General features: G+C 43.0%; 1 protein-coding gene across 2 annotated transcripts in view; it reads right to left on the bottom strand.

The window, feature by feature from the left end:
* Positions 1–4,966, bottom strand: part of LOC121871799 (biogenesis of lysosome-related organelles complex 1 subunit 1-like) — a 107,299-nt gene extending 102,333 nt beyond the window's left edge. Inside the window, exons 1-2 of one of the 2 annotated variants that reach the window (XM_042374296.1) lie at positions 4,833–4,966; positions 3,508–3,581 (exon numbers count right to left, since the gene is read on the bottom strand). In XM_042374296.1, the coding sequence (XP_042230230.1) occupies positions 3,508–3,581; positions 4,833–4,894 (136 nt within the window). In that variant the 5' untranslated portion in view covers positions 4,895–4,966. The remainder of the gene's footprint in view (positions 1–3,507; positions 3,582–4,832) is intronic. The other variant, XM_042374297.1, reaches the window with a different exon arrangement.
* Between the last annotated feature and the right edge of the window lie 9,940 nt (positions 4,967–14,906).

Consider the following 14,906-nt stretch of genomic DNA (forward strand, 5'->3'; position numbering starts at 1 on the left):
AGTATGCTGTTCGGGAAAGCTGGAACTCCTCTGTACTCAGGTCGACCTCTCGCTTCCATACACCACTACTGACAACTCGTCGGCAGAGCTGTTGTGTTGTACCTGATCATGATATTACCCTAGTAAACTTACTTATTATATTACTTTTGTTTGTGTATATTATTATAAATAAATTTATATTTTTAATGGACAATTTTCCTTTAGCACCTCACAATAGATTGGTGTAACAGTCTACCACCAAAGATCTTATTTGGCCTTTACTGTGACCATACCGGTGGAGCACCAGTTTACCACTACCCTTGGGTACAGATACACTCCGCGATAAATGTACATCCAGGGGTACAGGTACACCCTTAGGTGCAATTATACCCAGGAGTACAAATACACCCTGGGGTACAGGTGCACCCTGGAGAGCAGGTACACTCTGAGGTGCAGCTACACCCAGGAGTACAGGTATAGTCCGGGGTACAGGTAGTACACTGAGGTAATTTTATTTTATTTTTTAATTTTGACACTGTGTACAGCCAATGGTACAGATACAACCTGGGGCTCAAATATTTTCTGAGGTACCGGTACATTCTGGGATACAGATACACTCTGGGGTACATTTACACCCTAGGGTACAAGAATAATCTGAAGTACAGGTACACCTAGTACAGATATACAATACGATCCATATACACTCCGGGGTACAGGTACACTCTAGGGCACATGTACACTCTGGGGTACAGGTACATTCGACGGGCACATGTACAGTAGCTAAAACAATTATCTGTGCAGGTGAGGGTCAATATGCTCCGAAATTTTGCATGTGACTAGTGACAGCCCAATATTTATCGTCCATGGTTTCATATTGTTTCCCACAAAGTATGCACAGATAGTTGTTTTAGCTGCTGTTCACTCTAGGAAACATGTATAGTTGTATACTCTGGGATACAGGTACACCCTCACATGGTCCACTATGGTTGTTGGTGGCCGCCATGATACTCCCCACCATAAACGGTACACACTACACGAACAACTTTAATGTCTATTGATGGTCCTTCATTCTTGAGAAACACCATAAAGTAGCATAAATTAATAATTTTTTGAGTCACCGGAGAGTGTGTGTGTGTGTGTGTGTGTGTGTGTGTGTGTGTGTGTGAAACTACCATAGTATATTAGCTGACGGTCTTCCAGTTACACATCATCTCCGTGAGCAGAAGATTCAACTCTCCGTCCCAGCGAGATTTCACATCAACAGAAAAAAAAAATTCTGGTGAGTAATTTTGTTGTAACTTAACGTGGAGTGTTTTAACGAGAGCAACATAACACCATCATACTGCAAGAATTGAAACCTTAAGCAAATTATTGTGGATAAAACTCAACACACAGTAGCCATGAAACCTGCCTAGAAGCGTCCTGGCAGAACCTCGAGATCTGATGTCTGGGTTAACGAAGGCAGCTCTGAGGATCCACTGAATAAAAGTGAACAAGAGAGGCTTTTTACCAGCTAACACAGGAGGCTTAGCTGGAAAATTGACTTTGCTGCTAAAAGTTGTATTTAAGTCATCTGACACGTACAGCACAGTATATATACAACATGTCGCACCTACTTGTATATACAGGGTGATTCAGCAAAGTGTACATTAAATTGAAGGATGATATCCTTGGATAATTCTAAACCACAATGTCTCCATGGTAAAATGTCAGATTCAACATAGATTTCATGTAGCAATACATTTAAGATGTTGTACTAATGAGAGTGAATTTTAAGTGAAACTCCCTCCCCCTGTAACTGCCTTTATCTCATTCGGTCGTGCACTGTCCCTGTTTCATTGCACCAGTGTCAGCCATCTGTGTCACGTTGTACTGCTGTACATAAGACATCTGTGAATAAATGATTACAAAAACCTAATGAGGTTTCACATCAAATTCACTCTCATTAATACAACATCTTAAATGTATTGTAACATGGGAAATATGCAGAATCTGACATTTTACCAGAGACATTGTGGTTTAGAATTATCCAAGGATTGAATTTTCCAATTTAATGTACTCTTTGCTGAATTAACCTGTATACATTAGTAATACTTCACGTGGATCAAACACTCAAGCGCAGTTTAAGTATAAATAAAGTTTCATGTATATCATTCACTTTCTGATCTCAGCCATACTGCACTTAGTTCTTCCTTTGATAAAAAATAATAACACATTTTTATCAGTGGAACACCTGTATCTGAGTTTCTTTGTGAAAATAATATAATTATTTTTCACTAAATTATATACTGCAAAAGTTATTTTTTGGACATTTTCACCACTTATCGGCCGTTCGGTCGTTTGGTCTATCCAGTGGTAGTACAGGAAGAAACCGGACTCCGGGAAACCATAGGCCAAGCAGGATTCGAACCCTTGTCATATTGGTGAGAGATACATACTGTACGTTCCCGCAGTACCACCAACACCTTCACCATCGAGAGATATCAGGTTATGATCACCAACACTTGGATCTACAGCAGACGACACAACTTCAACACTCAAGAAAGACATTCCATCTTTAGATGGATGACAAATTTTAACAGGTCATCCCAGCTGCCGGGATTACCTGCACTGTTTAAAGGAATGAACTTACTTTACAAACACCTGGACTGGTTTACAAATTGTACTGTGTAAACCAACACATGTGATCTATTTGTGTCTGTTAATATTTTTCCATCACGTTCATTACTTACACTCCCAGTCCACCCAACTGTAAATGGTTCCCTAACTTTATAGTTGGGAAAGTGGTGCTGAAATGTGTGTGAAGCGACAAGAGCAAACCAGGTGAGAGGCGCGGAAGGGGGAGTACCTCAGCTGAACACATATTTAACAGCAGGAAGACTAAGTGCATGACAGCGAATGAAGGGACAATGTATGTGTTTATGTCTCTCTATGTTTAAGTCTGTAGGTGTGTGTGTTTCTGTGAGTACGAGAATTTTGTGTGAAAGTGTAATTCTATGTACGTACGTGAATTTGTGTGTATGTGTGTGGAGCACAATGACCCCGGACACTTTCACTGGTTTACTTTCACGACCGTACGTGTTACCGAGTCCAATCCCGTCCCCTCCCTCTACCCCTTCCCCTCCCTGTTCCTCCCTCCCCTCCTACACCTCCTTCCTCTACCTCCTTCCCTCCCTCTTCCCCCCTCCCTACCCCAATCCCCCCTCAGGCTAAGTCGCAGGGGGTGATTCATGCTCCCCCTCACCTTCCCCCACGATATAGCGAGGGGGAAGGAGATATGATTCATGCTCCTGGTTCTCCCTCATTACTTTCTCTCTCTCTGTTCGAGTGTCTGTTCTTCTGTTTTTCTCCCCATTTATTTTTAAGTGTAAATAAACAGATAGGTGTTACAGTATACTGCACCGCCTGAGTAAGAGAGCGAGAGACAGAGACTATGAATGCCACGTATAGCTGCTGGAACACATTAAAAAAATTGCTATAAAATAAAATAACAACAAAAATATCAAGTACGCATATAGAATATCTTACCTTCATCTTGTCGATCCCCAGTCGGTATGTTTACATTGTGTACAGCTGATGTTGTTTTGCCTGTTGATGGCCCACTGCGAGATAAGAAATGAGCGTAAAACTAATATATCTTTGAATACATTGTTTGCATGCCTATACTCTCTATGTATTCTGTTTCTATGCCTACAATCTCTAATTATATTATACACTACAACACTACACTATATTCATTTTTATATACCTACCGTGTCTCTGTGTAGATTGTTCGTGCATCCACACTGTCTATGACTCTGTTATCCAACCTTTCCTCACCAATGATCGCACTTTAGAGTTTATTCTGCTTAACGCCTGACGATTTTATTCAGCTTAGGGAACCTCCAGAAGTCAATGGGGTTAATCGTACACATCTCTTGAAAGCTTATTTCTTACGATGATTAAACACAATAATGTTACCTGTAGGGGTTCGGTTATAGGTTAGGTAAAGTTAGGTTAGCGTTCAGGTGGTTAATCTTAGGGCAAAATAAACTAAGGTATCTAATCTTCAGGTAATATATTATATTTATTTATATTTATAGATGGCATTAATTGTTTGGTGAGTGTGTGTGTGTGTGTGTGTGTGTGTGTGTGTGTGTGTGTGTGTGTGTGTGTGTCTCAATGCCAGAATCAGAAGGTTGACAAAATCCCATCAGCTAAATCTTTATAGTAACAAGAATTTTAGTAGGTTAGGTTAGGTTAGGTTAGGTTAGGTTAGGTTAGGCTAGGTTAGGTTAAGTTAGGTAATTTCGTTAGGTTGAGTAAATTAGCTGTGGTCTGAACAATTTAAGGAAAGTAGGTAAGACAGATTAGGTCAGGGGAAGGCATTTAAAGACAGGGTAAGTTAGGTAGATTAGTTAAGACTTAAATAGATTAATTTACCTTAGATATGTTATATTTCGTTATTTGTATTAGGATTAGTGCACTGGTAAGTTACAGTAAGCTAGGAAGGATTAGGTAAGTGATAAAAGTTAGGTTAGGTAAGGTTAGGTTAGGTTAGGTTAGGTTAGGTTAGGTTAGGTTAGGTTAATGTTATCGCCATTGAAGAGGTAAGTATGCGACGTCTGGATAAGAAGACCTGTGCACCTGGACTCAATGGTGTTTAATGGTGAAAACCTGTCAATACAATGTCAGTGTTAGGACATTTCTCATGATTTGTGGATTACAAGTTAGGTGACAATTACAACTTCGTATTGTAAACAATGGCAACAGCATTTACTACACACTTATCTGAATATGACAAAGGCGTATACCTAGTATCTCCCGATACATAACATCTTAGAACAATAAGGCCTCGTAGACCACAGACTTACTTGTAACTAGTCTGTAGGTAACCGTGCTCACAGCTCGACAGTGTGTCCTGAAATGACCCCATAACCCGGCCAGGACAGATGGAGTACAGACTGATGCATCAATGGACCACCATGAGGACACGCACGTGGACGACGTATCTACACCAAGAAGGATGTCCCCTACCAACCTCTCGACGTCCCCCTTGAAGCTGACACTACCGACGTACACGCCATCACAATCACACTAAAAGGGATGTCCCTCAATATTGTAAATGCCTATGTGTCTCCCTCCACCTCTAGTGTACCTGTCCTACCACAACATATCATCTCCACCCACACCCTCCTTGTGGGGGACCTCAATGCCCGACACCCCAGTCTCTGCTCCCAGGGGCCCTACCCAAACTCCCGGGGTAACTCCTTACTTTCTTACCTACAAACCACTGATGACCCTGTTACCAACACCTCTTCCCTCCCTGACCAGATATCCTTCCTCCTCGAGACAGGCCTGGCACTTGACATTATTAGGGACCTGCCACGCTTTGCCATAAACAGATAAATTGTCATTCTGTCACTTTATGTAACTTGCTGAAAAAACCCATGACGCTTCAGGCTTTTACGCCCTTAATACATGAGTCATAAAGGCAAGCATGAACTACGCATGCTTCTCCCTTGGGCACTGTAAACGCTTTTGCGCTTCACCTTGCACAGGATGTATGGGGGTGCCCAATAAACTAGCCCCCTCGGGGGCAAATAAAAAACAGACAAAAAATAAAGCGCGGCGCCATCGTCCACTTTCAGAGAACTGCCACCATCAACACTGCTAGCCTCCCCTCACTTCTGTGGGAGGGCTGGAAGTGCTATTGTTGTGACTCAATCTGACGGTAATATAATTGAGAAAGGAATTAGAATTAACAACTGGGCATCCACTCTACAAACTGAATTAGTTACCATACTCACAGCTATTAAATTCATTGAAACCACTGTCACTGACAGTCTCATCATCACTGACTCTCTATCCTCACTACTTGCCCTTGACACCCTCAACTCAAGTTGTCACGCTCTTGTCTCTGAAGCCAGACACAAATATGCGTGCCTTGTTGACCAGGGTGTCAAGGTCAAACTGTTGTGGATCCGCTCTCACATAGGCCTCATGAAACGTGACAGGGTTGATGCCCTCGCCAAACTCGCGTCTATCAAAGACACCGTTGAATACAATTTGGGTCTGTCAAAAAGAACCCTTAAAACTGTAATTAGGAAAGAACTTATTGATGAATTTGACGCAAATAGACAAGTGCAAACAGGCACTAGTCGATCCATAGTTTACCATGATGAGACGTATCAAGTGAAACATGTATATGGAGCGAGTAACAAGCTCACTAGATTACAAGATGTTGTAACCGCTAGATTAAGTTTAGGATATAAGTACCTCTGGCAGTATGTTCCTCAAGCAGAAGTATACAAGACTAAATGTAAAGTGTGTGGCCAGACATGTGGCCACACACTTTTCGTCCTCGACTGTGTGAAGATAGAACCTTTTAGGGACAGGTCCAAGCACACTGTGTGTGAAATGGCACAACACTTCATCTCTAATGGCAAGATAGCCGACATATTAATATTGTATCCACTTTTTTGCACTTAGTAACTATATCAGTTCTCATGTACAGAACCAAATACACAATGTGCTTGAATACTTCTCACGCAAATGTGAATAACAAAGTGTGCGGCCAGACATACTACCTCACACGCCTGTACTCACGCATTTGTGAATGAGTTACCCTTTATGTATAGAACTAAACAAATAATGTAATTGAAATACTGTGTAACATTCAGTGCCATAATATCCTGACCACGGGGGTTAATTATTATGACCTGTTGTAAACTCTACTCTGTAATCCTTTTGCGCTACCGCTCACGGGATGAGTGTGGGGTGCACAATAAAGTAGCCGCTGTAAGCGGCAAAATCAATCACTCCTTCAACTTAATTAGTTAACTCCGTGTTCATATAAACTATTTTTCCATATTACCGTTATCATAAGACCCACATATGTTATCACAAATTCCACAATTACTGCTCGCCCAGTGCAGGACGGTAACAGGTTAGGTTACGTTGCGTTAGGTCACATTACGTTTAATACCCTGGTAAATTACAGTAAGCTAGTTAGATTAGGTAAGGCAGAGAGGTTAACTAAACTAAGTTAAACTATTCAGGCTAGGTTAAGTGAGGAAGGTTGGGTTAAGTCAGGAATTGCTCGTGTATACAGTACAACACGCCAGGGTGGTTTGTGGCGAACAGCTCGCCAGTCTAGACACCATCACCTTTAAAGGCGTTAAATTATGATATCCTAGAGGTTGAAATGCCATTATATCTATTGGCATGGTCGACCTTATGACGTATATAGCTTAACACTTTGTTACCTTGACCTTGGCTGGTCTTCACCACTAAACTCAGCCCATCTTTTAGTCTTTATGAACAAAAAACTAATTAAACCACCAATATATTCTTGTTTAGGTTATGTGGCATTTATCTCATTATCCGCGTAATTACTGACCCTCTTCGGCACTTGTCAAGTTCCTACTGCCGTATTGAGTGTTACTGTTTATTTCTGCTTCCTCTTACTGTTGAAATGCGCGCAGACAGTGACGTCATGCGGTGGTCATTACACCAATCCGAGTCATGTTTAACAGCTGGGATAATTTCTCAACAGTGAGGGAAGTCCACTGCTGGGTGTGAGTAGTAGGGAGGCTGTGTGGGTGAGTTTGTGTTAGGGAAGATATGTGGATGAGTTTGCGTAGAAGGGAGACTGTGTGGGTAGGTGTGGGTAGTAGGAAGGTTGTGTGGGCGGCGGTGGGAAGCTAGATATAAGTATAGATGGGTGTAGGAATCGATCAGTAGCTGCATGGATAACTGAGAAAATGTGTGGATGGATGGCAGACCTTGTGGGTAGGTGTAGGTGGTGGGTGTTTGGATGGCTGTGGGTAGCTGGGAGTCTATGTGGGTGGGTTGGAGGTGGCTGTGTGGGTGAGTGGGGTGACTGTGTGAGTGGATAGGGGATGGTTGGGAGAGTGCGTCGGTGGCTAGCAGGTGCGTGAGCCGGTGAAGGACTGTGTTTGTAGATGGGTGACTGGGAGACTGTGTGGGTGACTGGGAGACTGTGTGGGTGGCTGGGAGACTGTCTGGGTGACTGGGAGACTGTGTGGGTGACTGGGAGACTGTGTGGGTGGCTGGGAGACTGTCTGGGTGACTGGGAGACTGTGTGGGTGACTGGGAGACTGTGTGGGTAACTGGGAGACTGTGTGGGTGACTGGGAGACTGTGGGTGGCTGGGAAACTGTGTGGGTGGCTGGGAGACTGTCTGGGTGACTGGGAGACTGTCTGGGTGACTGGGAGACTGTCTGGGTGACTGGGAAACTGTGTGGGTGACTGGGAACTGTGTGGGTGACTGGGAGACTGTGTGGGTGAAACTGTGTGGGTGACTGGGACTGTGTGGGTGACTGGGAGACTGTGTGGGTGACTGGGAGACTGTGTGGGTGACTGGGAGACTGTGTGGGTGACTGGGAGACTGTGTGGGTGACTGGGAAACTGTGTGGGTGACTGGAGACTGTGTGACTGGGAGACTGTGTGGGTGGCTGGGAGACTGTGTGGGTGACTGGAAGACTGTGTGGGTGACTGGGAAACTGTGTGGGTGACTGGGAGACTGTGTGGGTGACTGGAAGACTGTGTGGGTGACTGGGAGACTGTGTGGGTGGCTGGGAGACTGTCTGGGTGACTGGGAGACTGTGTGGGTGACTGGGAAACTGTCTGTGTGACTGGGAGACTATGTGGGTCTGGGTGGTTGGGAGACTGTGTAGATGGCTGAGAGACTGTGTGGGTGTGGGTGGCTTGGAGACTATAATAATAATAATAATAATAATAATAATTAACGGTTTATTGAAAGAGCTTGGCAGCCAGAAGGCTGAAAATATACAGTTACATATTTGGGGAATGGGTTACGAATTACAAATAATATACAAGTAACATAAGTGACACAAATAAGACATATAATAACTAGATGGGGAAAAGCTCAAACTACAGTACATTTCAACATAGTGACAGTGTAAGGAGCAGTGTTTACTGGGAGTGAATACACTGATTTATTACAAGTTATTGATAATTTTCACAATGGTTGGGACTGGGCTGTTCTTATAGCGATCAGTTCGTGCACGTATGGGCTGGATGCGGTTGTGGTGTCGAACAGCAATTCTCGGACAAGGGATCTCAGGTGGTAGTAGGAGCCGGTGTCGGGGATGGTGTAGAAGCTTCTTACCAAATTTGCGGATGAGGTCGTGGTGATGGTCAGTGAGAGTCGAAAGGGTCAGTGTGTTGAGCGCTTCTTGATATGTGGAGTAGGAAGGGGAGAGAATAATCTTGGGACAATGTGAGTGGGTGGGTGTGGGTAGCTTGACTGCAACTTAAGCAATTGAAGGGTAAGCCTAGTGACAGGCCGGGTGGCATGGTGGGTGACAGGCCGGGTGGCATGTTGGGTGACAGGCCGGGTGGCAGGGTGGGTGACAGGTTGGGTGGCAGGACAGAAAGGAGAGTAGGTGGCAGGTTGGGTGGCAAGGTAACAGGCTAAGTAGTGGGCAGGGCGGCAGGGTGGGCGGCTGGGTGGCGCCAGTACATCAGCTTTAATGGCTGCGTCGGTGATATACTTTAATACAAGCTCCGCCATGTTTGTTTGTTTGTTGTTCCCCGCAGCGTCCCAGCTCTCTTTCACGTGTGTGTGTGTGTGTGTGTGACGTCCTCCGTCATTATTTTCGCTTTACTTTATGATCTCTTTATTTTACTCGTAATAATAATAATAATAATAATAATAATAATAATAATAATAATAATAATAATAATAATAATAATAATAATAATTAACGGTTTATTGAAAAAGTTCTGCAGCCCGAAGACTGAAAATATGCATTGAACGTCGCATAAATGACTTATTACATACATTGACAATGGGGGGAGGGACAAGAGCTTTTATTAGAGAAAGGTAAAGAAACATACAGTGAAAAATTAATGTTTACAGCGAAGGTGACGTCTAGTAACTCCCTCACAGATGGTGTTATAAGGGGTGTTAATGGGAGAGCGGTACCGCTCTTGCCACGCAAGCAATATGTCAAGGAGGGTTCGATTCCCGGGCTTACGGAAGTTGGTTGTTTGGACACTCTTCCTAGTCTCCTTGGTCCCTGCTCACCTAGCTTAGACATAAACCATTGACTCTTCAAGCTTCTACGCCCTTGACTCTTCAGGCTTCTACGCCCTTCACTCTTCAAGCTTCTACGCCCTTAACTCATGAGACATAAGGCAAGCATGAACTTAGCATGCTTCCATTTTGGGCGCTGTAAACGCTTCTGCGCTTCACCTTACACAAGGATGTAGGGGGTTGCCCAATAAAAAAAATGGTGTTATGAAGGGCCTCACGTGGTGTAGTGATTCCCTCACAGATGGTGTTATGAGGGACCTCACATGATGCTGTAGTAACTCATTCACTACGTAGTGTCGTAGAGTTATGAGGACTTACCACATGGCCTGCTGTCACTGTCACAGGACCTCGCTCACTCAAGTGGTGTACAGTCAGGTGCGGTTGCAGGCCTTGCTGGCATGAATGTACAGTATATATGTTTGTATGTACTCGTATTTATCGTATTTATGTATCTATATATAGTACTTAGCACGCGAGTGTGTTTGCAGTGCCGACGTTTGACAGTATCTAGGTTTTTTAATAATAATAATAATAATAATAATAATAATAATAATAATAATAATAATAATAATAATAATAATAATAAACAACGCTCCTCAGAAATTTGGTAATATAGATCACTTGTTCGCAGATCACGAGGTTGTGTTATTTGTGTTTGTGGATGTGTATGCCTGCATGTATGTTCGCACGCGAGTATTCTTGTACTGTGTGTGTGTGTGTGTGGCAGAGAGAAAGGCAATAAGGACCTTGATATATGTGGGTGAAATCTAGCCTCAGTCAGCTCCTCCCCTTCCCTCCAGGTGACATCTGGCAAGCACAACTCCCACTTTCCTGCCACCACCACCCACCTCCTCCACCACCACCACCACCACCACCACCTATGCTGATGATATTCTTATACATACTAAAACTCATCGTGAAATGCAAACCACCCTGAACCATGTGTACGCAGCCTGTGAGAACCTCGGTATTATTATCTCCACAGAAAACTAAGGTGTTCAACAAACAAGCTGGTAACCGCAAACGCGGCCCCGCCAAGTTCAAGATAGGTAACAACACAATTGACTATGTTTTTTCTTTTAAATATCTTGGTGTCTCCGTCCCTTGTACCTTACCTGCCATACAATAGCTAACCCGCCAATGTACTGACAGACTGAAACCTCTTAGAAGTGTAGCGGGGTACAGCCCACCTTATGGTGCTAATATAAGAATTGTTAAAACAATGTACCTAGGCTATATGAGATCTCTGATAGAAAACCACGCACCAACCCTGGTCCTTCGTGACAGGAAAGGTGTTGACAAGCTCAAGAAAATGCAAAATAAAGCCCCCAGAATTACCCTAGGATGTCCCATGAGCATTAAAGTACTTAATATGAGGAAAGAACTAGGTATACCCATTGTCAAAGATAGAATAATTGAAGTCAACCTCATGATAGCCCTGAAGCTTCTGCGTGGTGATCCTGATAATATTGTTTCCTTAAAATTGCTAGAATGTGTGAACCATGGGACTGGTGAATCAAAATGGATCCAAACTACAGCTACACATATGAAGATGTTTAGACTAGATCATCTGTACAAAGTTTAGACACAACAGCGCTTCCTGCCACCCTGACGGACAGTTCCCTTCGATATCACAATACCAACATATCCGCCAAAAAAATAATTATACAAAGTATTTATCTCCAACACACTGCCAAAGTGAGAGCTCTTCAGCACGGTTACAGGACAAAATCCCAGTGGACAAAATCCCAGTGGACAAAATCCCAGCGGACAAAATCCCAGCCTCTTATCCCAAAAGTGGACAAAACCCAGTCTTGTAAATAAAAGTTTCATATTTAAAAAAAAACAAATTTAACATTCAAAATTCGAGTCTCATAAATAAAATAAAATAAATAAAATAAAATAACAGTAGGATTAAGCAACTTACGTTCTTATGCTGTTATGGAACAACAATCATAGGTGTTATTATTGTGTCGTGTTTTTTTTTTTTTTGCCACACATAAAAATTGTATACGATACCTTAATACAATATAATATAATATCATATTATTAATATGATAACAGGCGAATGGTCTTTACACCTAATCTTATTAATTAATCTTATATGAGACTGGGTTTTTGTCCACTTTTGGGATAAGAAGCTGGGATTTTGTCCGCTGGGATTTTGTCCGCTGGGATTTTGTCCACTGGAATTTTGTCCACTGGGTTTTAGTCATGGAATCCTTGAACACATACAGTACACACTCTACAGACTGATGATATCACACACACCATCTACAGTTCTACACTGATGGATCTCTTAACACCGCCTGTGGGAGGGCTGGAAGTGCTTTTGTTGTGACTCAATCTGACGGTAATATAATTGAGAAAGGAGTTAGAATTAACAACTGGGCATCCACTCTACAAAATGAATTAGTTGCCATACCCACAGCTATTTAATTCATTGAAACCACTGTCACTGACAGTCTCATCATCACTGACTTTCTATCCTCACTACTTGCCCTTGACACCCTCAACTCAAGTTGTCACGTGCTTGTCTCTGAAGCCAGACACAAATATGCGTACCTTGTTGACTGGGGTATTAAGGTCAAACTGTTCTGGATTAACTCTCACATAGGCCTCATAAAACATGATAGAGTTGATGCCAGCGCCAAACTCGCGTCTTACAAAGACACTGTTGAATATAATTTGGGTCTGTCAAAAAGAACCCTTAAAACTGTAATAAGGAAAGAACTTATTGGTGAATTTGACGCAAGTAGACAAGTGCAAACAGGCACTAGTCGATCCATAGTTTACCATGATGAGATGTATCAAGTGAAACATGTATATGGAGCAAGTAACAAGATCACTAGATTACAAGATGATGTAACAGCTAGATTAAGGTTAGAATATAAATACCTCTGGCAGTATGTTCATCAAGCAGATGTAAACAAGACTAAATGTAAAGTGTGTGGCCAGACATGTGGCCACACACTTTTCGTCCTCGACTGTGTGAAGATAAAACCTATTAGGGACAGGTCCAAGCACACTGTGTGTGAAATGGCACAACACTTCATCTCGAATGGCAAGATAGCAGAGATATTAAGATTGTATCCACTTTTTTTGCACTTAGTAACTATATCAGTTCTTATGTAAAAGAACCAAATACACAATGTGCTTGAATACTTCTCACGCAAATCTCAATAACAAAGTGTGCGGCCAGACATATTACCTCACACGTCTGTACTCACGCATTTGTGAATGAGTTACCCTTTATGTATAGAACTAAACAAATAATGTAATTGAAATACTGTGTAACATTCAGTGCCATAATATCCTGACCACGGGGGTTAATTATTATGACCTGTTGTAAACTCTACTCTGTAATCCTTTTGCGCCACCGCTCACAGGATGAGTGTGGGGTGCACAATAAACTAGCCGCTGTAAACGGCAATCTCAAATCATCCTCCCCCACCAACACCACCACTTCCTCCTCCACCTCCTCCTCCTCCTCCTCCACCAACACCCCTACCCACCTTCCCCTCCTCCTCCATCAACACCCCCACCTACCTCCTCCTCCACCAGCACCCGCACCTACCTCCCCCTCCTTCTCCACCAACACCCCCCGCCCACCTCCCCCTTCTCCTCCACCAACACCCCCACCTACCTCCCCTTCCTCCTCCACCAACACCTGTGGGAGGTGCCGTAGTTTGTGGGAGGTGTCATACAGTGTGTGGGAAGTCTTGTACAGTGTGTGGGGGTGCCGTATTGTGTGGGGGGTGTAGTACAGTGTGTGGGAGGTGCCGTATAGTGTGTGGGAGGTGTCGTAGTGTGTGAGGGATGTCGTACAGTGTGTGTGAGATGTACAGTGTGTGGGAGGTGTCGTACTGTGTGTGGGAGGTGTCGTACAGTGTGTGGGAGGTGTCGTACTGTGTGTGGGAGGTGTGACGCAGACATCGACAGGGTGAAAATGAGTAAGCCAAAATGGTCCCTTTGTTTATTTTAGTACACATTTTGATACTAACTTGATAGACAGCCTTAATTTATAATTAAAAGTCGACTGATTGAAATGGTGTCCTTAATTTAAACATAGAAAGGGGAAGATTTGGTACAATGAAATGTCAATATGAGGGTGAGAGGAGGTGAGGGTAGTGCACAGTGAGGTAGTGGGTAGGAAATAGCTGACCACCACCACCGCTGCTACTTTCAAACAAATATATTTCTCTTGTGATGTATAGTCATTTATTATTCTTTGATAAGCAGTTTAAGTTCCTATAACTCTTAACTTCTGATACATTATGGGGATCACCTCAAGCTTAACCCCTCCATCTTGTTTCACCTAGTGATTAAACACCCGGGGATTAAATTAGGTTCAGCTAATGTAGGTTAGGTTAGGTTAGGTTAGGTTATTCTTGAGGTGCTAAAGCTGTGGGGGTTACTCTACAGGTGATCCGATTAAGTATGTATGATTTGCTTCACATAAGTTAGGATTCGGTTGATCAGGGTTAAGGTAAGTTAAGTTAGATTCACGTAAATTAGGTTAAGGTACACTAAGTTATGTTAGATTAAGAAAGGTCAGTTGAGGTTAAGATCAGTAATGTTGAGGTATATTAGGTTATGTTCCTTTAGGTTAAGGTAGATTAGGTTAGGTTGGAGTGGGTTGGGATGGGTTAGATTCGGTTAAGTTAGATTCAGTTAGATTAAGGTCAATGTAGAGGGTTGGGTTAGGTTAGCTTACATTATATTCACGGTCGAAAGGTAGAGTGACACTGTAACAAAAACATGGTGATGGGTCGGAGTGCCGCTGGGTGGACGGACGTTTGGACCACGAGCTGCATGTAGCGTCGACTTTTGGACCATGGACCAAAAATTTCCTGATTGTT

The sequence above is a fragment of the Homarus americanus genome, unplaced genomic scaffold, assembly GCF_018991925.1.
Source record: "Homarus americanus isolate GMGI-L3 unplaced genomic scaffold, GMGI_Hamer_2.0 scaffold39675, whole genome shotgun sequence".
In the NCBI taxonomy this organism is placed as follows: Eukaryota; Metazoa; Arthropoda; class Malacostraca; order Decapoda; family Nephropidae; genus Homarus; species Homarus americanus.